The sequence below is a fragment of the Chanodichthys erythropterus genome, chromosome 11 (genome assembly GCF_024489055.1).
Source record: "Chanodichthys erythropterus isolate Z2021 chromosome 11, ASM2448905v1, whole genome shotgun sequence".
In the NCBI taxonomy this organism is placed as follows: domain Eukaryota; kingdom Metazoa; phylum Chordata; class Actinopteri; order Cypriniformes; family Xenocyprididae; genus Chanodichthys; species Chanodichthys erythropterus.
In genome coordinates this window covers 53,493,117-53,519,413 of record NC_090231.1, presented here as the reverse complement: position 1 = coordinate 53,519,413, position 26,297 = coordinate 53,493,117, and the positions used below count along the sequence as shown (strand labels likewise).

General features: G+C 42.4%; 1 protein-coding gene across 4 annotated transcripts in view; it reads right to left on the bottom strand.

Moving 5' to 3' along the window:
- The window catches only part of zfhx3b (zinc finger homeobox 3b), a 164,455-nt gene that overhangs the window by 96,365 nt on the left and 41,793 nt on the right, over positions 1–26,297 (bottom strand). For 3 of the 4 annotated variants that reach the window (XM_067400051.1, XM_067400054.1, XM_067400053.1), the window contains exon 2: positions 85–3,163. In XM_067400051.1, coding sequence (XP_067256152.1) covers positions 85–3,127 — 3,043 coding nt within the window. In that variant the 5' untranslated portion in view covers positions 3,128–3,163. Of the gene's footprint in view, positions 1–84; positions 3,164–3,251; positions 3,353–26,297 lie in introns of those variants that run through there. The other variant, XM_067400052.1, reaches the window with a different exon arrangement.

Here is a 26,297-nt window from a genome sequence, read left to right as displayed (position 1 = left end):
AAAATACAGATAAATAGTTAAAAACAGAGGTAGTGCTCAAAACCCATATGAACTGCAATGTGTTTTGAAACTCATTAAACTCACCTAGTGCAGGGGCCAGAGCTGCCATGTTGGGGTCTAGATGAAAACCGCCAAGCAAGAACTGGGCATCAGCTCCAGAGGGCTCCATCTTAAGGCCTTGTGGCAGGCTCATGTTTTGGGTCAAGTAGTATTGGTACAGCTCAGCCTCTGAGGGTGAAGGCATGGCCCCTAGACCAAGCCGGCCATGCTGCATTTGGGTCATGTTCTGCTGAAGCAGCATCATGTTGTGCATGTGTTTCTCACTTGTCATGTGGATGCGCAGGTTACGTGCTACATTGGTCTCATAGTCACACACTTCACACCGCCAGGTGGGCTTGCTTTTTGGCTTGGTAGGTGAAGGGGCACCACAGGGCCCTGCCATGTGGGTGGAGGACTGGGCTGGGTGATGGTGGTGACTAGGATGATGGCTGCTGGCCTGGGTAGCAGAAGAGACAGGTACCACCCCACCTGGCGCATGCCCAAACACCTGTTCACCAGCGGTTGGAATAGTTCCTCCATTTTGTAATGTCTGCATGTTGTTAAGATGCTTGTCAGACTGCATATGGATGCTTAGGTTGCCTTTGGTGGTAGTGGAATAGTTGCAAACCTCACAGCGGAAGGGCTTGTAGCCACAAGTGTAGCTCTCCCCACGGGCAAGGCGAGGATGACTTTGCCCACTGCTGCAGTACACACAAGAGCCTCCAGAGTCAGGGTGTTTCTCCTTCATGTGGGCCTCCAAGGTCTGCTGGTATTTGTAGTGCCAGTTGCACTTGGGACACTTCAGTGTCTTGCACGAATTCCGCGAGTGCATCATGGTCATATGGCCACCCAATGAGCGAGAGGAGCCTAGAACAGTATCGCACTTTGGGCACTCCACCCCACTCCCTCCACTGCCCCCAGCCCCATGGTTCTGGGTGCATTCACTCAATCCTGACATGTCACAAGCAGCTGTGTGATGGAGGTGCGTGTGGGCATTAGGCGAAGGGTGTGGGTGGTGATGGTGGTGAAGGTGGTGGTGGTGGTGGAGGAGGGCACCGTTGTCCTCATCTCCCTCTGCTGAGCATTCATTTGGTTCAGGAGCTGTGGCACTATCTCGATTGGCACTTTCCTCAGCAGCAGCATTGGAGACTAAAGGGGAGGACGTGCTTGCAGTGGAGCATGCAGCCCCATCCTCCTCACCTCCTCTGCTGGCGACTGCCGCCATTGCCGAGGGGACTGTAGACCCCTGGCAGTTAAAGCTCAAAGGGAGTTCTGAGGTCCTCCCTCCACCGTCTGCAGCCATCCCATCCTCTGACCCTCTGATAGAAGAGGAGGACATGGAAGCAGAGGCTTTGCTGCTAAGTGTGGGGCTGGCTGCAGAGAGACAAGCAGAAGGCTGGAGAGCGCTACTAGGCATTAATAAAGGAGATTTGGAAATGCTTTGGTTTGAGACAGCCGGTTCCCCCACAAATCCGCCACCGCTGCTGCTACTTCCACTACAGGCCACCACAGTGCCTTCATCCTCTATCTCTTCATCCTCTTCTTCTAAAAGAAGCTCATCCTCTTCCTCTGAGGCCATCTCCTCACTGTGAAGGAGAGCCTTTCTTTCACAAGTTTCTGCATCCCCATCCTCCCTTCTATGAGTCCCCTCTTTCCTCACAGACCCCTCTGTTCTCCTACCCTGTGGCTTGGACAGAGTGTTGGAGTCTTTGGCTGGGCCTGGGGTTGAGGTAAGGGAGGATGGTTTGGGGCTGCCAAGGCCCCCTAATGTGAGGAGGGCTTGTTGCTGGAGACCCGAGTCAGAGTCTTTGTTGAGGAGGCTCTCACCTCCCTCACTACTGCCTTCTAAATGAACCCCACTGAATGTGCCATAGAAGCTCTGGCCTGAATTTATGGGTACCAGGGTAGGCGGTGGAGGAGAGTTCTTATTTTTTGGTTCTAGGAAGCTAATGAGTGGCTCTTTGTCTTTCCCGATGCCCTGTATAATTGCCGATGCATGCTTGTCGCCTAAGAGCCTGCGCTCATCCTCACACAGGGTCATACGATGGTCATGGACTGCATGAGTGACAAAAGAGCGTGCGTAGCCAAAAGACAACTTGCAGAGGAAACACATGAGGATGGGCTTGCCTTTGCCATAAAGGGCCAGGCCGTCAAATTTGGAGAAATCCACGTTGTTGGGAACATCTTTGGACACACAGGACTTCTTGGCAGACCCATCGCTGTTCAGGTAATCTTTGTTGCTTTTGTGCCGCACATCAAAGACGCGGAAACTGTGCAGGACAGGACTGAGGCCTGCCAGGGTTGAGGTATTGGGGAAACCTTGGTCTGAGGAGCCGAACCATTTTCCGAAAGACGAGGCTATATGGAACGTGTTGATGATCTGAGGGTACACTGAAGAAGAGGTCCCAGCAGCCTCCCCAGTCTTTCCCCCACTGGGTAGAGAGTTTGATGGGAGCAGGCCTGGTTCCATGCTCCCATCGCTTTGGATCAGCTGGCTGAGACTTTCTACAATGTAGGCAGAGCCATCCGGCTGGTAGACTATCTCTCCAGCCAGGTTTTCCACATCACTACTCTCCTCTTCCTCCTCTTCCTCTCCTTCTTCGCTCCCACTCTCTGTGGCTCCCCTCCGATGGGAGGGCTGTTGCCGCATGAGCATGGGCATACCCCCACCACTTGGCACCATAGGTACACCAGGGAAGGGCTGCAGACTAGGAAAACAGCTGTCAATCTCCATTTCATCCAAGTCTTCCAAATCTTCGTCCTCTTCTCCACAGCTCACTCCCTCCTGCTCCTCCTCTAACCCCTCTCTTTTGGGGTGCAGCCGTCTGGTAGTGGAGTTATCGCTGGGAGCCTGCGTTTGCTTCTGTTGCTCTCTTACAGCCTCGAAGGGTATGCTGGGATTTTGTAGCTGGGCTGAGTGGGGTGCAGAGAGAGACAGGGGCTCCAAGGAAGGGGGCTGGTTGAATGGTGGGACCTGTGCGTTAGGGTGATCTTTCCAGGGTTGTGGATGGTGCTGCTGCTGGGAGGTGGCAGAGGAGCCAAGCCCATCGTCTGTCCCAGAAACCACGGGAGACTCACAGCTTTCCATGCTGATGCCTACATGAGGCGTTCATCGCATCCAGGCCTGATGAGAAAAGAGAGAAAGAGACATGATTAACCCACTGCTTCAAACAGATAATGTATCAGAAAGTAAAAAAGGACATAATAGACACCTTTAAAGTTTTCATTTCATTGTTTCTATTCAAGCTAATGTTCAGTTCTGCAATGCTGAATATTTAAACAGCCATAAGAAGCATCTTGATAAATGGTGAAGCAATGTACATGTATAGAGAGTGGGGAGCTGTATAGTAGATTAGATGAGAAACAAAAGTGTGAGATATAACGGTGGAAAATGACAGAGTGCTCATTAGGTTAGATTAGGTACTTAAACAATACCTCAGACAAGCACTAATAAGGCAGCTCAGATGCCTTATCCTGTCATATCAGCCAGTTACCATCTTTTATCTAGACCTTACACACAACACCCGGAGTCTGCTATGTTCCAAATCCTGCATACATTTTTTTTCTTTTTTCTTTTTTTTTTTAATTAACGTTGGGTCTGAGAAACACAGTAACAGAAGAACTTAATGGACAAAAAAGCTCCATTGTGCTGCTAATTAGACACAGTGAAACCCGCCATCAGCACATGATCCATCTCACACCCACAGAAAGAACTGAAGGTTACAAAAATATATTAGCCACGCTGTTTTAGGACCTCCATTATAGAGAGATCCCACACACAGAACACACTGTATGAATAGAACATGAGAATAAGATGCATTTAGTCGATGTGTATATGATTTTTACAGCAAGCTCTAATATACTTGTGTATAAAAATACACACAACATACAAAGAAATATTTGTTTATATTATTTTAAAGCCTTAAATATAACAGCAATGTTGGTACTCAAAATGCAGTATCTAGCATCCAATAACCTCCATGCTCAGCATGGTTTCAAACACTCCTCTGCCTCAGAAATAATAAATGGGAGCTGAACTTTCTGAGGGTAGTGCTGCCCCGAGCAATGAAAGAGCCATGAGCAGGCCACAATTTCAAGCAGGCGATAAAGGAGATAAAATGATAGCGAGAGATACTGCTGAGCTAATAATTTTAATAAAGGGATGCAGGCAGCATTGATTAAAGGGGGCAACCGGACTGAAACCAATAACTCTGGCCTGCCCTTTCACCCTCCATTGCTGAATATTACATGAGCAAAGTTTCCCGGCAGCACGCTAACCACCGCGTCCTGCCTGATTAGCACATTCACTGCCTGTACTTGATTTATTTACTTATTTACTTAGGGATGCAAATTTCAGAAGCGATCAGACACTGTGTCTGCGGACCCACCCCCACCAAATGTATTAACATGAGAGTGTTTGGCTGGGGAGATTGATAATGTTTGACTCCCTCTTCATGAATGTCTGATGAAAATTTGACACCCCTCAACTCCAACACACAGAGCCACCCGGCCCCTCCCCCACCCATCAAAATCACAATATGTGCATGCACAGCCTCCAAACAATGCCCATATACTATATTATACACACACATATATATATACACACATATATATATATATACACACATATACATATATATACACATATACATATATATACACATATACATACACATATACATACACATATACATACATATATATATATATATATATATATATATATATATATATATATATATATATATATATATATATATATATATATATATATATATTCTTTAAACAGGTGTTGCTGTTTAAAGCAACACTTTAACTTGCATATATGCATATGCAAGTTATGGTGATTTAATTCAATATAATTTTACTTACATTTCTATAATGTACAATAACAATAATGTGTATTTCATCTAATTAAACACCCAATATAAATAATGAGGTGATTATTGAGTAAAACATGAAAAATATATACTGTTGTAAATAGATAATGCCAAGTAAAAGAAATTCTCTATCATTCCAGTACGAAAAAAAAAATAAAATAAAATAAAAAATAATAATAATAATAATAATAATAAATAAAATAAGTCAATCAACAACAATATGCTTAAATTCTGTTAGGAGGAGTCCAAAAATAACTTTCCAGTAACCTGTTTCTATTATGCCCCCCTCCCCCCTCAACACTGCTTCAGCATTATGGGATTGTATGTAGTAGATGGGAGTAGAGAATTACTTAAATTGTTAAACATAAACAGCTTAAAGATTATGACTCACAAATGGTCATTCCTGAAAATCTGCCATGATACGCTTTTCATTTAACGTAAATGAGATGGCTTCCTTTAAAGAATTAAACAGTGCTAGAGAGTGGCGGCCCAAGCCGTCTGGGCGCGTCTGCTGCTTACAGAAAACAGGATTGCCCTTTAAAATGGAGATGGTCTAATTCAATAACCTGCAGTGGTTACTGATGTGCAATAGGATTGTCTGGAGTCTGCCAGTCGCAGATGGGCGGGCAGATATAATGTAGTTTGTCCGTTCAAGGTTTGCTTCCGAAGCAACACCTGTTTAAAGAAGGGAATCTTTAATCTCACTGCACTAACGAAGGCTCAGACAGACTAGCAGACACACACTCAGTTAACAACAGGAAATTCGTATTAGGCTTTATTCTCACCCCGTACATGAGCCTTTGGCTAAAATATGTAATGCCACAGCAGAGAAGTCAAATAGAATAGAAAACATTTCCTTTTAACCTCCCAAACAAAGTAGATAAGTTTTTTAACTATTCAAAAAAAGCACAGTACATAAAGAATGCTGTCAGAAGCTGGTCTGGATGTCATTTAGAACGGATAGAAAATTAGATAAGTTTTTATTTATGGGCCTTTTCATTTGGTGGGATTTACTGGCTAAGCAAGAAGGGAATTAAGGGCTAAGGATCTGTCTGATTATAAGCATGCACAATCACCTGCCCAGGGGCCAGGCCTCCAGAGGCCCAGTGCTCCCTACTCTCTCCTGGGGAATTAACTCCTGCTTGGCCCCAGCTGAGAACGGCCATGGGGTGCAGCCTGACCCTCACGCCCCACCCCCAGCACCCCTCAATACATACAAAAACGTATCCTTCCAGAGAATATTAGTGGAAGAAAAAGGCATCATTATCACCTCCCTGTGGTCTGCAGCAGGCCCTGCTTTTCTTTTCCCATTTCCAGCCAGATCTAGCCATCACACAGACTGGCCACTACAGGGTTAGGGTGCTTATTGAAAAATCAATGGCATAAATGCTAGGCAAGTTACAGGAAGATATGGGAAGGGAAAGTTCCTATTGATAAAGCAGGGAGGGCTTTCTGATTTGTAAGTGCAAAAGGGGATGTATTCATTAAAGACTGAATTGCAAATATATGTGAGAAACTGTTGACCCCACTACTGTATTATCAATCTTAATGCTAACTTCAGGGGTCAAGTACACTATTCTTCTTTAGTAAAGGCACTGTAATGTAAAAATGTCAAAATCTTGTCAATATATGCGGATGACACGTGTGGCTGAATACATGTGCAATGCATAACTCATATTTATATAAGGACAATAAGGTAGATTTCTGCAACAGTGCTCTTTGCTTATATTAATTTAATAACATTCTACTCCCATCAAAAGTTTCAGCCAATCAAAGCAAATAAATCAAAATCACAGTAAATATAGTTATTCAATAAATAAATAATAAATATAATAAAATAAAAGTACTAAATAAATATATTTTTTAAAATAATATGTTGATTTAACGAGAGTTAATGTATAATAAAGGCCATAATAATATGATAATGCTTCATATTTCTGGCCAAGAAAGGGGTAAAGGTTGAAAAACACTGTTATGCACACCAAATAAGTAACCCTGCATTTTTTGCTACATAGGCATTTATTAAAAATAAAGTCAATCGGTCAATATTTTAACGATGTCTTTAGTACCTTTCTAGACCTTGAAAGTGGTGGTTATGTCTATGGAGGAGTTTCATCAAATATATCTTAATTTGTCTTTCAAAGATGAACGAAGGTCTTCCGAGTGTGAAATGACATGAGTGTGACAAAATTAATGACAAAAATTTTCGGTTTTGGGTAAACTAACCCTTTAATAGTGACTGAATGTCATGACTCGTATAATGCACACTGGGTATTTTAAGTCAACATTTATTCAATTTCAGCTTTATTAGTGAGCAAAGGTAAACTGAGAGGACTGAAAAATTCCTCCACCTACTCTTCCTTGTCCTGTACGTTTAATGTAGACACAGCGACACTTCAGAGGAGTTGCTGTGTCAGAAGGCAAAAAGTCACCTCAGGTCGATGGCACTCTGGCTGTAAACACTGCTTCCCGTAAAATCAATGATCTTTAGTTCAAGCTATCAGTCTGTGCAACAGAAATAGCAGTGGCTGTGATGAGACTGAGGCTGTGGAGAGAGGGAGGAAAAGCGATAGAGAGAGAAAGAGAGATCGGTACATCTCGGCTGTGGGTAAGAGATGAGAGCACAGCTATCTGCTGCTACTGTACTGCCAACACAGCGCTGAAAACGGGACTAAATGCCGGTTCCCAGCATGCATCTCTCCCAGAGCCACAGCCATTAGTGTGTCAGGCCCGAGTGCTCTACCTGCACGCTGGCACTGGTTAATAGATTATGTTTGTTGTGGAAATGGGAGGTACTCCTCTGTGACTTAATGTAACAGTAAACATCTGCAAACTCATCTGTTACTAATTGGTCTCTGGCCTGAACACAAACGAATTGATTCCGAGGTATCAATAGCGTTCTCTGTTCTAGGGGCTGAAACTGAATCTTGGTGATAATTTTCGCTCTCGGGTAACAGCATAAGATCTGTAAAAGCAATCAATGTAGCAAAACAAAGGGAGCATAAAAATGTTTTCCTGACAAAGCGTGTGATGCAACGTCAGGCTGCCTTTAGCGGCATTTATTCAGCCGATGAAATCTGGAGCGGTTTCAAAGGCAGCTGAAGGGGAATCCGCGCGCCGGCAAAGTGTCTCATCACTTTTGGTGAGTGTGAAAGAAACAGGCTCCTCGGTGTAATTAGAAGTGGTTAATTAGCTGTGGGTTAATTACTCAGTTCGGAGGGGAAAGCTGGCAAAAAGAGCTGGTGGGGTGGTTGAGTGCGGGGAAAGTGGTGAACACGCAGCAGGAAGCTCCCAGTCTCCTGCCAATTAGTAGGCAGCATGGGGGGCTGGCGGAGGAACGGGGCCGGCAGTACAAATGAGCTTCACACCAGCCCACTCGCAGCCACTGAGCTAATACCACACTCAACATATCCACATTCCCCTATTAAAAATGCATACTGTTGGAGATTCTCCGCTCACTGTTGTTTTTGGTAAGCGCTTCCATTTGCCCAACAGCCACTCGTTTCTTCATCGTATGCAAAGACTAAAAGGAGCATTTTTCACTAGAAAATCTTGTAAATCTAATAAATATACCTACATAAATGTGAACCATATCAAAATTAAAGGATAAGTTCACTTCAGAATTCAAATTTCCTGATAATTTACTCACCCCCATGTCATCCAAGATGTTTATGCCTTTCTTTCTTCAGTCAAAAAGAAATGATGGTTTTTGAGGAAAACATTTCAGGATTTTTCTCCATATAGTGGACTTCACCGGGGTACAACGGGTTGAAGGTCCAAATTGCAGTTTCAATGCAGCTTCAAAGGGCTCTACACGATCCTAGACGAGGAGTCTTATCTAGCAATACGATTGGTAATTTTCTAAAAAACAACAAAAAACCCCCCACAAATGCTCGTCTTGCACTAGCTCTGCAATGTGCCACGCATTATGTAATCACATTGGAAAGGTCACGCATGGCGTAAGCAGAAGTACTGGGCAAGTGTCTACAAAGCAAACATGCAAAGACAATGATGGTAAAACAATGATGTCGGACGATTTTGAAGTTGGAGGAGAAAATGAGATGGAGTTTTTCGCCTTACCGCAGTACTACTGCTACGTTCTGCCATGTGTCCTTTCCAACGTGATTACGTAATGCTTGGTGCATCGCACAGCTAGTGCAAGATGAGCATTTGTGGTTAAAAAGTATATAATTTTTTAGAAAATGACTGATCGTTTAACTAGATAAGACCCTTATTCCTCAGCTGGGATCATGTATTGTCCTTTGAAGCTGCAATTTGGACCTTCAACCCACTGGTAGCCGTTGAAGTCCACTATATGGAGAAAAATCCTGGAATGTTTTCCTCAAAAACTAAATTATGAGTAAATTATCAGGACATTTTAATTCTGGAGTGAACTAATTTTTTTATAAATAAAGATAATATGAATATGAATATGAATAAGGCGTTTCTACAACAGGAAAATATCTTCTTGTTTTGGCCCCTGCATGCAGTCCATTTTCTCTCTCCTCTTAACAAATCTTACAGGAAAGTAATAGCACATTATTTGCCTCCACCTTCCCCAGTGGTTGGTTCAGATAAAGCTTTGTGTTTTGTAAGTGCATAAATTATCCCAGGGATAAAGGTATTGATGTATAATCAGAGATGGGTGATCATGTTCGTGCTGCAAAAAGCCCTCCATTCACCCCCAGGCACATTGAGTGCGCACAGCATGCTCCACAACACAGGAGGGAGGAGTGGAGAGAGCCTAGTTACTTCTCAGAAAGATAGAGAGCGAGAGAGCATTTGCCTGTTTACCTATCGTGAAGAATGTTGTCTTCATGTGCCTGCCTGTTCACTTTGCATTTGTGAAAGAGATCAATTTGAACAAACAATTAATTACAGGATGTTTTCTCCACATGCACACTGAAGGCATGCTTAAGACATGCTCACTTCAAACCCCACGGATGAGTTTTTTGGGGGGAAATGGGAAAAAAGAAAGAAACAGCACAACATTCTGACTTCAAACGTGCATGTTCAAAGGTACTGCAATAGTTGGTCAGACAACATAAACAAACAAACAAACAAACAAAAATATACAAAACATAAGAATATCAGACTTTGCTTCTCCAATAATGGGTTATGTGGGTGTATGTGACTACTAACTATACTTAGTATAGTCACGCAACACAAACACACACACACATTATTAGGGGCCAAGCACCGAAGGTGCTTAGGCACCTATTGTTATTGTTGGCGTTCCGTACGCTTATTATTATTCTTCTTCTTCTTCCGCTCTTGAAGTCTATGGCAGCCCATAGAACCGCTGGCGGGAAAGTTGTGAAATTTGGCACACAGTCAGAGGACAGTCTGACCTTTGTCCATAGCAAATTTGGAGTCTCTAACTCAATCCCTCTAGCGCCACCAGCTGTCCAAAGTTGCACTTATGTTTATGTTAATAACTTTTGAACCATAAGGGCTAGAAACACAATTCTTTTTTCCTCTTATTCCTTGGCTCAAGACGAATCGAACGCACCATATGACGTCATTTTCCGTCATGAAAATTTTTCCGCCATTTTGAATTTTCTGAAAAACTTACTTTTTCGAACTCCTCCTAGGCCGTTACTCCGATTTTCATGAAAATTGAATCAGATCATCTTCAGACCATGCTGACAAAAAGTTATGGAATTCAAGTTGATTCCTCAAACCGTTTTCGAAAAACTAACGAACGAATTGTACGTAGTGCTTGCGAAAACAGAAGTAAGGCTGTATCTCCGCAACGCTTTATCGTATTCAGACCAAACTTGGTACATGTCATCACAAGCATGACCTGAGGTACCATGCAGTGTTTCGGCGCAGCGCCACCTACTGGTGCGGAGATATGAAAAATGGGTATTTTTGCTTATAACTTCTGATGGGTTTGTCCAAAAATCATAAATTTGGTCTCGTTGGATTCGGGGAATCATGCCGAGTCGAATGATATCCAATTTTCCCAATTCGGCCATTTTGGCCGTCGGCCATTTTGAATTTTGTGCTAAAATGCTGTATTTTACGAACGCATTAACGTATCTTTACAAAACTTGGTATGGGTCATCAGCACAATGCCCTGAAGGAGACTGAGAAGTTTCGGCACAGCGCCATCTTGTGGTCAAAAGTTAAAACAAAATGTTACAAAAATGCTAATAACCTTTGACTGTATTCACCTATTGTAATGTCACTGGTCACAGTGGATTCCTTGGGTCATGCTGAGAACATAGATATCAAATTTTCCATAGTCAGCTGAACGTCCTGTCCGCCATATTGTTTTTCTTTAAAAACCTACTTTTTCGAACTCCTCCTAGACCGTTGCTCCGATTGTCACCAAAATTGAACCGTATCATCGTCAGACCATGCTGACAAAAAGTTATGGATTTCAAGTCGATACGTCAAATCGTTTTCATATACTGGAGCAACGAATTTGAGTCATGATGCAAAACCCACTCCTGAAGCTGTATCTCTGCACTGCTTTATCATATTTAGACCAAACTTGGTACATGTCATCACAAGCATGACCTGAGGCATCATGCAGTGTTTCGGCGCAGTGCCACCTACTGGAGTGGAGATATGAAAAATGGCTATTTTTGCTTTTAACTTCTAATGGGTTTGACAAAAATTCATAAATTTGGTCTCTTTAGATTCGAGGCATCATGCCGAGTCGAATGATATCCAATTTTCTCATATGGGCCATTTTGTTCTTCGGCCATTTTGAAATTTGTGCTAAAATGCTGTATTTTGTGAATGCATTTGTGTATCGTTACGAAACTCGGTATGGGTCATCAGGACAATGCCCTGAAAGTGCTTGAGAAGTTTCAGACCAGCACCACCTTGTGGCCAAAAGTTATAACAAAATGTACAAAAATGTTAATAACTTTTGACTGCATTCACCAATTGAAATGAAACTGGTCTCAGTAGATTCTTTGGGTCATGCTGAGAACATAGATATCAAATTTGCCATAGTCAGCTAAACTTCCTTTCCCCCATATTGTTTTTCTTTAAAAACCTACTTTTTCGAACTCCTCCTAGACCGTTGCTCCGATTTTCACCAAAATTGAACCGTGTCATCTTCAGACGATGCCGACAAAAAGTTATGGATTTCAAGTCGATATGTCAAACCGTTTTTGTATAAATCTTCAGTGCTTTGACATATTGACACCGAACTTTGCAAGTGTCATTGTCACCTCACTCTGACCATACCACAACAATTTGGACACAGCGCCACCTATTGGTCGAAAGTGATGAAGCAGTAAATCCTCATTTTTGATCATTTTTCAGCTCTTTCACATAAAATGATCTTAATAGGTCTTTAATTGTTCACTGCTGCAGTTAGCCTGATGCTCCCAGTCGTGTTGGCTTGCTTCTTGTGCCGTTTTTGTGCTTGGCCCCGTAATTGCTGCTTGCAGCTATATTTATTATTATTATTATTATTATTATGATGATGATGCGTCCAAGTTGCACCATTTGGTGTTTCAGAAACCATATACACACATACATATATACATGTATTTATAAGTGTTTGTATTTATGATCATTTATTTGAATAATAATTAAATTTTTATTATATCCTAAAATATTTAAAATATATTTCATATTATATGTATAAAATTACAATATCGTTTTTCAGTTTAGTAAATTGTAAAAAAATTATTTTGGGGTCAAATTTATTTCATTTTTAGCTACATTTGGAAAATCTCCCTCTGGAGACTACCTCATAAATATTAAATAAAGCAAATAAAATAAATAAATAAAGGCAAATAATGTTTTTTTTTTTTAATCTTAAATTTGCAGTTGGTTAGGGTTAGGATATAATTTAATGCTATATTTAACCCTAGGATTAGTAAGAGATTAGTGATTTAAAAACCATAGAAGTCAAGGATAAGTTGCCATTTAGATAGCTAGGAAAACATGTATGAGTGTGCGTTTGTTTGTGCGTGATTTTGTGACATATCAAGTATAATGACAAATTGGTATAATGACAAGGAAAGGGTGACTTATGAGGACATTACCCCATGTCCCCATTATTCAAAAGGCTTATAAATAATACAGAATTAGTTTTTTTGAGAAAGTAAAACTGTGCACAGTTTTCTGTAATGGGTAGGTTTAGGGGAAGGGGTAGTGTAGGTTGATAGAAAATACGATTTGTACAGTATAAAAACCATTACGCCTATGGAATGTCCCCACAATTCACAAAAACAAACATAGGTGTGTGTGTGTGTGTGTGTGTGTGTGTGTGTGTGTGTGTAAAAGGCAGCCAGGCCCAAAGGCTTTCATTTTCATTAATTATCAAATCTCCTCTATTAATAGCTCAAGGAAGCTGCTCTCTCCTCTCTCGTGAGGGAGTGAGACAGAACGAGGCAGAAAGACAGATAGAGAAAACATAAAAGTGAGTGTGGAAGGTTAGAAGAGAAATATGCAAACTACTATTTTTTTTTTTTTCTTTTCCCAATGCATGCTTATCTGTCTTGTGGGTCAGGTAGAGAGATTGAGTTCTGTCAACATCTAAATAATGAGACCACCATCCCTCCGACTCCCTCATGACACCACTGAATTATTATACAAATAAGAACTATTACATTTCATCTGCTATAAGGAGTTTTGCCCTCTGAGTCAGCCCACTCCCTCTCTGTTGTTCCTCAATCACTTCCTCCTCAACTTCCTGCTGTCCAAACATCTCCCCCACTCATACGTACCCTCACTGTTTCATCTCTCCTCTCACTGAGGCTGCAGTTAAGGCAAGTCGACCGCAAACACGGTTGTTAAGATGATCAATACCATTGAAATATTAAACCTTAAAAAGCCGCATTATTGATTGTAAGGCCGATGATAAAACTGTTCATTATCATAATCGCTGAAGCTCCATGTAAACGCTTGAGAGAGGGACTTCAGCTGCACACAACACTAGGACACTGGATTTGTTTTCCAGAGCTGTACACTTCAGAATTTGAGACCTGTATAAAGCCCTGGGTATACTTAGTTTTTTTTACACGTGAACGCACAGCCTTGCAAAGTAAACTTCACTTGACTCGTACGCATACACGGGTGTTCGACGCATGCGCAGTTTTAAGCAATCTCTTTTTGACTCGAGTTACAACCCATGTAAATATATTTGTATTCTTTCATGCTAGAGCTGTATAAATGAGGGTACTTTTTAACCCATTCGCACAATTTGTCGTCTATATAGGGCTCCATTGTCGCTGTAGCTTGCATGTGTTCCAGTCGGTTCTGTACCTTGTCGAAGATAACGACACCCCCAGGGCACGGTTGCCACCTTGTGGATAAACTAATTACTGCAAAAAATTTTAAATGTGTTGTGCAACGCGGCAGTGTGCGTACTCTTCTGAGGACGGAATTCATGTCACGCACACTATACATTGACCCTCATAGGCGTAAAAAGTGAAGTATACTTTGGGCTTAAGACCCTTAGTTGTATTTTTTTCACCCTGTGGAGAAGTCAAAGAATTATTCATGAGTAATGCCACAATATGTTCTTCAACTATGTGTTAAGCACCTGAGCTTCAACTAAAGAATCAGCATCAAGCAGGCTGAATAGAGCTTGGATAACCCGCCTCTAATCCAAGGCCTTTTTAACTAATCTGGAAAACAAATACCTCAGTAATGACCCAGTCCTGCACCTGGTAAAACAGTGCGATGGGAGAGACAGCACCTGGAATTTGCTAAATAACCCAAGTAGGGCATTCTTAAAGGTGCAGACACCCTTTTAGTGCACTGCTGAAACAAATCCAAGCTATCAGGTGTCCCAAAAGTGACGAGAATCATAATGCAAGAAGAGACAGGCTTACTCTTGAGCTTAAAACTGTGTCAACAAGTGTAAAACTCACAAACGTTCCAATAACTGGCATGCCAGGGCACTAGGAGTTACAGTACAGGCTAGCAAAGGTTGCACAGAAACACTGAGAGGCTTGAAGGCTGCCAGGCAGAGGAGTCACGGCGAGGCCTGGTGTTTTGTTAAACGTTTAAACCCAAGGAGCGTGATACGATCCTTCTGGATGGCATGGGAGGGCAGACTACGGAGGAAACTTGAGCGAAGAGGGCGACAGCTGTTCAGGGTTCAGGAGTCGGAAAGCAGTAATGGGGAGGAGAAGATGCGATATCCTGGCCCTGAGTATTCAAATAGTTATTGAGGATCTAAAACCGGCGCAAAGGCAAGCACGCTCGCACAAACAAGGGGGATTAAAGGGTGTCCCAGTGAAACCATTCTGTGAAAGTTATTTCTTCACTCTAATTCTTCAGCGGGATATCCTGGATAAATAATTAGAGGCTATCTTTGAAGATCCTACACTGCATCTCCATTCACTCTCCACTTCACATTTGCTAAAGTCATTAATGACAAAAATTTGGAAGGAAAGTACGAACTTTTTCTCTGGTACACAAATACTTCTTTTATGAGTTCTGGCCCAAATTCCTCTCTGCTTAGTTAAATCTCTTATCCTGGGAAAGAGCCGTGCTCGCTTTAAGCAATAAACCTCAAGGGAGGATGGCTTTCTACTGCACCCCCCACCCGCCCCCGACCCCCTTTAAAGAATTATGGAGTGTTAATAAAGTACAAGGAATAATGTGTTCTTTGGAGAAACAGAGGGAAACAAAGCCGGAGCGCTATTGGCGTTGAACGTCCAGACGTTTAAGAAAAACAAAGAGAATGAGGGAGAGTGAACAAATTACGGTTAAACATTTTTTCGCAGGCCGCTTTCATAGCATAACCTACAGGGGGGAGTTTGAGGGACTGCCGGGACGAATGAAAGAGATTCCTACTGATGGCACTAAATTCTCGAACAGCAGCATAATACATCTCCAATTAGGTACCCATGCTTTGACTTACTGACAGTCTATTTTATGGGCTGCTACGGAAGCTTAGCAGTCTCTTTTTCAGCAGAATCATAAACAAAAGGGCAGCTGACAGCTATAATGACATTGAAAGCTTCATTTTACTCACAACATCCAAATTGTTAAGGTTTACACTATTATTTTCTAAACTACACAGTGCCAATCCACCTGCAGATGGTTCGCTCTGTAACAGTTTTCATTATCTAAGTGTATCGTTTTGTGGTATGTAGACACTACCCATATATCATAACCATAACTACAGACGCCTGCGGTTTATCGCATTGTACAGACCTAGCCTGCAGTATTTACGAGAAAAAAGGCCAAGGCATTGCAAGCGAAATGACGTGCATTCTTCCTCAGCGGTGATGAAATGAGTAACTCTCAACAGAGGAAGAGAGAGAAAAACACTATGAGAATACAAGTAGTTAAGTGTGTAACAAGGTGGCCTCGAGGCAGGTGCTGAAAGATGCCGACGCTCTGGGTGAAGAGGAACGTTGAAAACAATTAATAGTGTTCCTCCAACTTGTCGAGACACACAACGGACATTTCATTCAGCAGGGGAGGGGTACTAAAAAGCTGAGCTCAGCATGAAGTTCGGGTTTATAAACTGAAAACTAATTTGATAATATGAAGGGCACTCAAAAGATGCCCTACTTAGGAGATGGACAAAAAAGTGCTCAAATTTTTAAGTTGACTACAGATTAAAGATCGGTAATTTAGTCAGATTTATCTCTAATTTAAGCTATCACCACTTTTTGTGCCATATAAAGGTCATGTGATTTGCAGTTCAGTGAGGGAATCACTCTGAACGATTCTCTGAGTCTGACTCAAACTGCTAATTGCTACTAACTGCTAACCCCAAAACGTTTTGTAAATCTTTCAGACTGACTCATTAAAAAGAACCAGTTCACAAGAATCATGTGTTTATAAATTGGACATCTCAACTAATAAGCCCTCGTGATTTTCCGCTGAGTCCACACTTTCATTACTTAATACCACTTTGACTGTCACGTAGAAGTCTGCTGCAGGTCTTTTTGGACTTAATGGACACACACATGTCCACTGTAAGTCCACAAGACTGTAAAACCCCGGGTATACTTAGTTTTTTTTACACATACGCAGTCGAACGCACAGCCTTCCAAAGTATGCTTCACTTGACTCGTACGTGTATACAGGCGTTCGGCGCATGCGCAGTTTTGAGCAATCTCTCGCCACGAGTTACAACCCATGTGTATTCCTTCATGCTAGAGTTGTACAAACTAGGGCACTTTCTAACCTCTTCGCACAATCTCTCATCTATGTAGGCCTCCATTGTCGCTGTAGCTTGCATGCGTTACGGCCTGTTCAGTTTATGCAGGTTTTCTTCAGCTACCTTGTGAATCGACGCCCCCAGGGCACGATTGCCACATTGTTGATAAACTAATTACTGCAAAAAAAAAAAAAAATGCGCACGTGCAACGTCACAGGCACTGCACACCAACTCTCGCGTAAGCATAAAAAGTGTACTTTGGGCTTTTGTGCACATGAAGTGTGTCATTTGGGACAGGGCCTCACTCTGTACTTGTTGTTGGTGTGCACTCTAATGAGATGACATATGATAAAATTGCATATTGACATTTTTGTTGACAGACATGACCAATGGAAACTATATTTGAAATTGTCACATTTTTGGTTTTTGTCACACTTGCAGCCATTTTAGTCAGTCTGGCCACACTCACCAGAAAACATCAGATTCCTAATAATCACCTACAGACTAAAGACAAAGACTTACAGGAAAGTTCCAAAGGATATCTGCAAACCCTTGGTCAATTATCAGGATTTAAAACGGATCTAGATCCAAGTTTACAAGCCAACTGGTAAGAACTGCTATCAAAGAGAAGGCAAAAGAGACAAACAGGCAGAAAGATTAAAGAAAGAAGAGAGAGGAGGCTAAGGACTGCCTTCACAGGGGCAGCAGGGGGAAAACTGACACCGCGCCACTAACATAAGCCCGTCAAAGTTTGCTGGCATGTCAACACTCCCAGACAATCCTGGCATTGTGGTGTCTGCCAGGGCTTAAGCCACTGTGCACTCAGCAGAGGTCAGCGAGCCCACCGCGCCTAAAAGCCCAAGCAGGGCAAGAGGAAATCCAAAGCATGTGCGACAGGAAGAAAAATAGTCAAAAATTGAAGAAGCATGGCAACTGTTTGCAAGTCCATGTTCTTCCTTCTCTTACACTTAGGCTTCGTATCTGGCGGGTGTGGTTGTCAGACAGAGGAACTGCCTTCCATCTTCTCCTCTCTTTAATGAGGTGGCCACAAGCTGTCCCCCATCCCATCAGCTCTGCTGCTGCGCTGAACACAGCACCTGTTAGATATAAATCAGCCTCACTGAGCTGTGTTTGGGAAGTGAGGCATTAGGCATGACACAGACTGTCAAAGTTCACATCACACTAACCGCAACATCTAGCTGAACTGCCGAGCGGCAGACCCAAAGCCCGGCTCAATCTCAGCCCAGCGCTGCTCCGCTCAAATGGCCTGTCTCCCTGCACTTCACCACATGAAATGCAGATTACATCTGGAGCCCAGCTGGGCCAGAAAGAGAAAGGAGGAAAGAAAAGGTGAAAGAGAGAGAGATGGAGCAAGAGAGGTAGAAAAACAGAGAAAGAAACAGATCTCCAGTCACTCTGTGGTCATGTTTTTAGGATTTACATCTAAGAGCAGAGGAAGAGACTGGAGCTTGGAGCTCTAACTGCTGGTGACAGATCAATGTGTGTGTAATAACAGATAGACCTGGCAGAGAGAGAAAGAGTGCAGCTTAAAGAATCTCAGTCATGTGTCAGAACAGGGTCAAAGGTCAGATCCTGGAAGAGAAGCCACATTCCTTCATGGACAGAAACATATCTTCAGTATGTGTGCCTATGAGTTTCAGCTTTTCAAAGCAACCAACTCCACCCCTTTATCCAGGGATCTTGCAGCTAAATATTAACCAGATATGATTTCTTTTGAACTACACATAGTGTATGGCAGGGTTAGGTAGACATGGAAAGTGAAAGAGAAAAAGAAAGGGAACTCAAAAGAAAGCATCATCTGCTAATGATTTATCCAAGGGCAGCCATGAACAGAGGTCTATACTAAGATGTGGCTTGTTGTGTTAAGCCGTTAGCTGCAGGGTCAGGCAGGAGGGACACATGCAGGGCCAGGCTAGTGCCGGCAGGGGCCATGGCTCTTTGCTGCCTCGCTGTAATTTACATTGCTGTGTAATTACCTGCAGAATGAAAGACTCAAAGATACATGGAAACCCCCAACCCACCCTCACATCCAACACACACACACCTTCTTCAATAGCCACAGGTCTCCCAGAGTTAAACGTATGGGCCAGAAAATGAGCTGTAATGCAACTTGTGGAACATGCTAACAAGTAAATTGTTAAGTACAGACAAATCAGTATCACACCCAGAAAGTTATTTTTGGCATGATGGTGAAGTTACACAGAAACCTTTTTCCTGCGAACACATCATAATGTAACGACAGGGCCCATTCACCACTGCAAGTCGAAGGGATAAACTCCCGTCCATCATCTGCTGCCTCTCGCTGGGGGAGGAGGCCGTGTGGATTAAGAGGGGTAAAAGAGGCAGAAAAGCAATGAGAATTAAGCATGTTTAAAGAAAGGCCACATGTCTGTGCTCTCAACCTGAAACAGAGACTTGTTCATATGTAAGTTGAGCTTAAATACAGTTCCAAAATAGTAAAAAAAAAAAAAAAAAAAGAAAGAAAAAGAAAAAAGAACATGCTAGTTCAGAGCACAGTAAGCAAAAGGTTTTTGGATCTGTTCGCCAGCAGTGCACACAGAGTCACTGTTGCGAGAGTCACTGTTGCGACACTCCAGTGGTGACCTACTATAACCCAGCTGATAAGAGCTTGATAGATGTTTCGATACTTTACACATTAAAGAGTTAAAAAAAAAAAAAAAAAACATATGACACAAACATTAAGAACTTGACGTGTTTGATACAAGACTTTAAAAATATTTTTCTTTATTATATAAACTCTTACAGTGAAACTCAAAGGCACCTACAGTATATATATATAACAAAATATAAAACAATGAAGTCTGTGCTGCTTGAAAGGACTGGAATCTGCCAGGTCTTGAAAAGCTTGAAACTGTGCTTAATTAATGTCGTCACTGTTTTGACAAAGAGGAAGCATGCCAGAAAACAAGATAAACATTCAATGGCTGTCAGGATATGCGTTTTTAGATTACCAAAGGAAACAGGACTAAAAGATCAACAGAAAGGCACTTTGAATCTTAACCTAAGGCCACAGTACTGCTCTGCTCTGCTCTTCCTTACCATTAGAGAACCTGTCACACACAGATGCTGTGCCTGTGTGTGTGTGTACAAGGTGAGGGAAAGCTGCCAGATATAGTGCTATACTGTGAATGAAATCGCTCTGTGGAGCAGAAAGCTTGTAGTGTGTTGATGGTGCCAGGGCTCTGGGCATGAGTAGGAGGCTATGTATACATGCCAACACAACATGGGAAACGGTTCACATAGACTAGTACGCAGATAAGCAAAGCTGTGCCACAAATGCATAGACATGCACTGAAATGCAGATCAATCATTTCTGAGAAGTTATCTGACGGGTATTTCTCTGAAATGTTGTTGACATTTATTATCTAGAGTTGCAGTCACCACTGGGAAGCTCTGAAAAGGTCTAAATGTTTCATTTCCGGCTCTTTAGGGAAAGCTTTAGGGATCAGGCAATCTATAAAACCTGCTTTGCAAACAGAGGAGAACGGGCCAAAATTTGCATGGACTATACAGAGAAGAGAGCAAAGGTGTTACGCCCAACCCCTCTCTCAATGGGGCTGAGTGGTTGATGTCAGCAATGGACAGAGCCTCGTGCTGGGGAGGGACTGTGTAAGATGAGAGGTGCTTAATTGGCTCAGGGACTGTAATTCGGAGGGATTAATTGAAGTGAACTCTATGATGCCAGGTGCACTCCTTTCATTGGGCAGGTGCAGAGGGAGTTCAGTGGCTAGCCTGACTGGGTCACGGTGAACGAGCCTGCATTAGACAAACAAAGCTCTGCATACTAAAGTAAATGGTGCCGTGATGCTCGAAGCAAAAGAATGACCAGGGCGTCTTTGGATAAAAGCCTAACCGAACCTAGGACTACATACAGTCTTAAGATTAACAGCCAAAACTAAAGTGATCAGCTTTAAAACTTAAATGTAAGCCAAAAAGACATGATGGAATAAAGGGACGGGTGTGGGGGAGGCGGAACGGACAAGGACGCCAAAGCAACACCTGTTGGCCCTGTCACCGCCTGCTCATTATCTCAACCTATTCGTTCCTCATTAAGAGGACACAGAGAAAGAAGTCATTTTGAAAATAAAATCTAAAGAGAAACACATCACATTACATGTATTTTGGTGGTATTACATGTAAGAGGGATCAAGTATGCATCACTCGGGACTGTTATTTAAACATTTCAGCAACCCACTTTTACTGCAGGAGCTTTGATGGAAGCCTTTGGAAACTGGCACTTAAGACAAAACAAAGGAAAACAAAAGGTAATAAGGAAGTGAGAAGCGTGTGTATGTGCGTTTAGAGAGGTTTTCTCCTGCAAGTCTAAAGTGCCTTGATCAGGTTGACAGAGTGACAGTTTATGGAGAGCACGGGAGATCTAGCAGGTCTATGTGCCAATCACCACTCCGGGGGTTTGTAGTCTTATCCAGCCAGAAATGGAGACATGCAGCAAAAAATCCATGATGTCTTCAGTTGGGGCATCTGTAACACATTCTTATCGACTTGGGGAGGCATGAGTTTATGCTTAACCAGTTTTCATCTGCCTTAATGCTACTGACCCTTCATGTCCAATGATAAAGAGGTTTTTGAAGGCGTCACTGGATACCAGTAGAAGTGTAGATTCAGCACTTGAGTATCAAAGTGATCCTGCAGCATTTTGCGGTTATTTGTAGAAGATTAATCTGTATTTTGTTCCTCCTCCCTCCTGCCAGACCAACATGATGAACACCAATGGGTCATGTACAGGGTCTGCAATAAGGGCAGAGCTCCACCCCAAATGCGAAGGACACCAGTGACCCAACAGCTTTTAAATTACAGGCTGAGACAGAAAGAAGGTGACTGGAAGAAGAACCATTATCCCTGCAGATCGGCAGGTCAAGCCTTCCCTCATTAAGGCACAGGTCAAAGCCACATATCTCTTCCACTAAGGTGAGGGTCACTGCAATGCTCCCTCCAGTCCCGGGTCAACTAGAGGTCTCCAGCCACTGAGGTCCATAGCAATACAATAAAGCAATCAACTGGGGTGCCGGACCCTGGTCAATAATATACTCCAAGGCCACAGGGGGTCACCACCTGCTCTCTGGCCTCTTATTGGAAAGTCCTCCAAGGTCTTCAACAGTGGACTAGGGGTTTAATTTCAAGCCCAAGGGGAGTGCAAAGCCGTAATCTTATTCTCAATCCAAAGCAATAAAACAATTGATGCATTGCATAGCGTGTTGTTTGTCTTGATGTACGCTTTGTTTTCATTAAAATAATGCAGCCTTACAACGTCAACCCAATCGTCAGTGGCTGGCTCTGATGTCATCAGTTTTTTATTCCACCAGACGATTTCATCTACAATATCCCTCTAAGCACATTTGCAAACGCCTCAACTACTGAAAGACTGGCACAAAGCCACGGTGTTGGACGTCTGTTCTCATGAAGTCTTTTGCCTGTCGTTTTGTAAATTCAAGTGGCTTGGTCAGAGGAAACAAAGAGAACAACACTCAAAATCTAAGATGTACAGTCTCCTACACCGAAACCCAACACCAGAAACGTCCTGCTGGGGAAAGTGCAGACCTGGGCTTTATCTGTTGAACTTAGACTGTGTCTCTAGTTCTGGCTGAATTGGACAAGTACACAGAGCTAGTCACATTCCTCAGAGGACCTGATCCTGGAATAAATGGAGAGGGAACAGGGGGAGGGGACTTCTTTCTCTTCTCATCCTTCTCTTTTCATTCCATCTCTCTGAGTCCTCATGAATGGAGGCAGACAGCATCCATGCAGTTGCCAGGATGAGACAGCAGTTAAGACTTGGCTGCTCTCCCTCTCTGCTTAAAGGCAGATATCGTGTTTCTAACAGCTCCGACTGGTTGGATACAATAGGGAGCTCAAAGAAAAGAGGAGGTGAACCTATCTGCTTTTTTAGGCTGCACCCTAACCCCCAGCTCTTGACTACTTCCAAAAAGCTTCATGAATAACTTTTAATAAAATGTTAAAAGTAACTATATGTATAAGTTTATTAAAAGATTAGAGGATGAGTATTGTTCATTGATATATTCACTGATATTGCATTAACCAATGTTAACATATAGAACCTTATTGTTAAATGCTGCTAAAACACTCTATAGTAACACTGATATAAAGCACAATACAAAAGTTATTGAAAGAATATAGTGGAGTGTGACTTAAAGGGATAGTTCACACAAAAACGTAAATTCTGTCATCATTTACTCACCCTCAAGTTATTCTAAACCTGTATGAATTTCTCTTTACTTTTACGGCTTTACAGTAATTTAAATTAACATTAGTTAAACATAGTATGAATGAACAAACATAAACAATACTACACTTATAAATTAACATGAACCCAGAATAATGTTATAAAAAGTTATTTGTGATTTGTTTGTGAACCGGACTACACTGGTCGCTCCTCATTTTTGCCTGCAGCCAGTGAGGAAAACTCAACAGAAAACGTGTTTTCAAGGCATAACATTGTGCTACACAGTGTTTACATCACATTCCATTAAGGCAGGAAGTTCATAATTCAGATAAATTATATTTTTCTGCAATGGTGGTAGACTAAGCTTTGCAGAACACTGGCTTATTTGTATATATGCAACACTGACAACATGGACATAGAGGAAAACAAAAAAGTTGCACTAGCATAAATATCTATGACATTTAATCAGTTGACAGTTTACCCCTTGAGTAGAAGCCATTTAATTTACTCCATGGTAATGTGTGATGAGACGATAAATGTTCCATGTGCCTCTATGGCACTTTCCTTTCCCTCCCCATTCCTCCCTTCTCAGCTCTGCTCCAGCAGGCGTCATTAGGCAGCATAATCAGCATGCTGTTTGCATACATCTGCCTTATTTTATTGATCTCTCTTCATTCATTAGCCTTTAGGGGCATGTCATTAACACATGCCCCCCTTCACACCCAGGGGAGGCCTAATTCCTATACATGCCATCCGGATTTCGGCAGAGGGCACAAGTGGGCTTGTCAAAGTGGGCACAGGGCCAGTGCCAGCCCCATCCCTGGATACCCATTCTTATCTGTTCCCCTGGCTGTCAACAGCCCCAAGCCAAGATCCTCTAACAAGGAGAGCCTTTCCCCTGCCCACCGTTAACTAAAAGGACAATTATCCGGAGAACAATGATGCTTTTCACAGGGCCTTATGTTGTCGTTAATGCAGTGGATCTGGTTACAGCAGCCCCTGCTTAAGCTAATTACAGAATGCTATCTGTGGATTCTTCATTGCTTCTTAATTAAGTAGGATTCATTTCTAAAGGGGGTAAAACAGTCACATTTTTTTGTTGTGTTTTCCCTGTCTCTCAGCTCACTTGGAGGTGGGAGTTAGCTTGAGGGCTCCCACAGCTGTTGACACAGATGTGATAAAGATGGGATTATATTCACACACTAGAAAACATACAGCTGCACTACAGACGCATCACAAACAATATCAAAGACAAATGTTGCTAGTGTGACAAAGAAGATCTGAAATACAAGTGCTGCACATGTCTAAAGCCAACAAAATGTGTATCGAACTACAATAACAACAATAACATATGCGGGTCAATGATGTGATGTATTATTTTATTTAAAGGGGACTTATAATGCCCCTTTTAGAAGATGTAATAAAAGTCTCTGGTGTCCCCAGAATGTGTCTGTGAAGTTTCAGCTCAAAATACCTGGCAGATCATAAACTATAGCTTGTCAAATTTGTGTTTGTCCCTTTAAATGCAAATAAGCTGCTGCTACTGGTAAACTAAAGTTAAAAAAGAAAAATCATAATCAACCAGCCCTTTAAAGATTTGTCCTTTTCATTATTGTGACACTCTTATGTGTTGATAACCCATGTAACAAAAGCACATGCAACCACATTCTTTCCTGCTACTGATAGTAGCTGCAATATCTGGCATGCCCTGTGTTAGTACATTATGTAGGAGACACTAAGAGAGCTCTGCTAGTTCGGCCCAGACATTGGTAACTCAATACCCGGCATGTCTTCTGTCTATTTGTGTCTCCACAGAGGACTCAAACCCTTTCAACAGCCCCCCTGTCACTAACACATTCTTATTAGGCCTGATTAGGCCACTCTTATTTCCTACCACATTCACCCTGCCAGAAGGAAGGGTAGAGAAGGTTTACAGTCACCATTCACTCGCCCAGACAGAGATGCGAGAAGAGAGGGATGGCGCAGGAATGTAAAGGGTGAAAGGGTTTATAAAAGACATCCAGTGGGATTCTCTTGCTCTCTTATGCCTTGAGCACTCTTTTCAACAGGGGCTGACCCCTCACTTGGAGGTTAAGATGACATACAAGCTATTTTCAAAGGCCCTGCGTATCGTCTCAAAGGGAGGACTCACACTCCGCAAGACAGAGTAAAATACTCCATCAAAGAAACTCATGGAATGACACAACAGGCAGTCAAGGTGTCACGGAAATGTGAGTCAGAGAAAAGTGAGGGAACGATGGAAAGGGAACAGGCGGTAGAGTGTGGGCAAGCTCCAACCATCATGTGCTTACAACATGCACCGAGTATGTACTGGTTCACTGAGAGGTGAGCTCAATTAAACACACAAAAGTACACACACATACACACAGAGCTGGTTTGGCAAGAATGTGTCCATACTTGCTTCACATTGTGCAGCGAGACTCTGGCTGCTAATTGAGATTAAAATAAGTAAACAGACACAGTGTTATGCCCTTTCTGTATATTTGCAGAGTTGGGGATGTATCAGCACGTACTCTTTACGGTACACCCTCCGGATCAGGTTTCAGGAAGGTCAGAGCCAGAACACAGACACGTACACACAGACGTCAGCTAAAGAAATATGCAATTCATTCATGGTGTTGTTCTATATTCAAAGAAACTATTAATACATATAAATAATCTTGCATAACACCTTTAAACATGGCCAAACCAGAATTGTATTACACTGGCAACATGTAATTCACTATGGAAGCATAACTCCTTGCTTTGTTCTTCATATTAAAAACCCAACCTGTGCAAATAAATTACTCTAGAAGCTGATATAAAAGCACCAATAGCAAAATCACTATCTATGGATGGGGTCCTCTTAGGGTCTTTTTACAAACAACAAGCAGAAGGAAAATTATTGATGCACACATCTGAACTTCTGTGATGCCTGATGTGTGCGCACATCTGCACAACCATATAGTGCCTCAATGGACATTTTATGTTGCAGAAGGTTGTTCACTAGTTCACCCTATGTGCCTTCAAG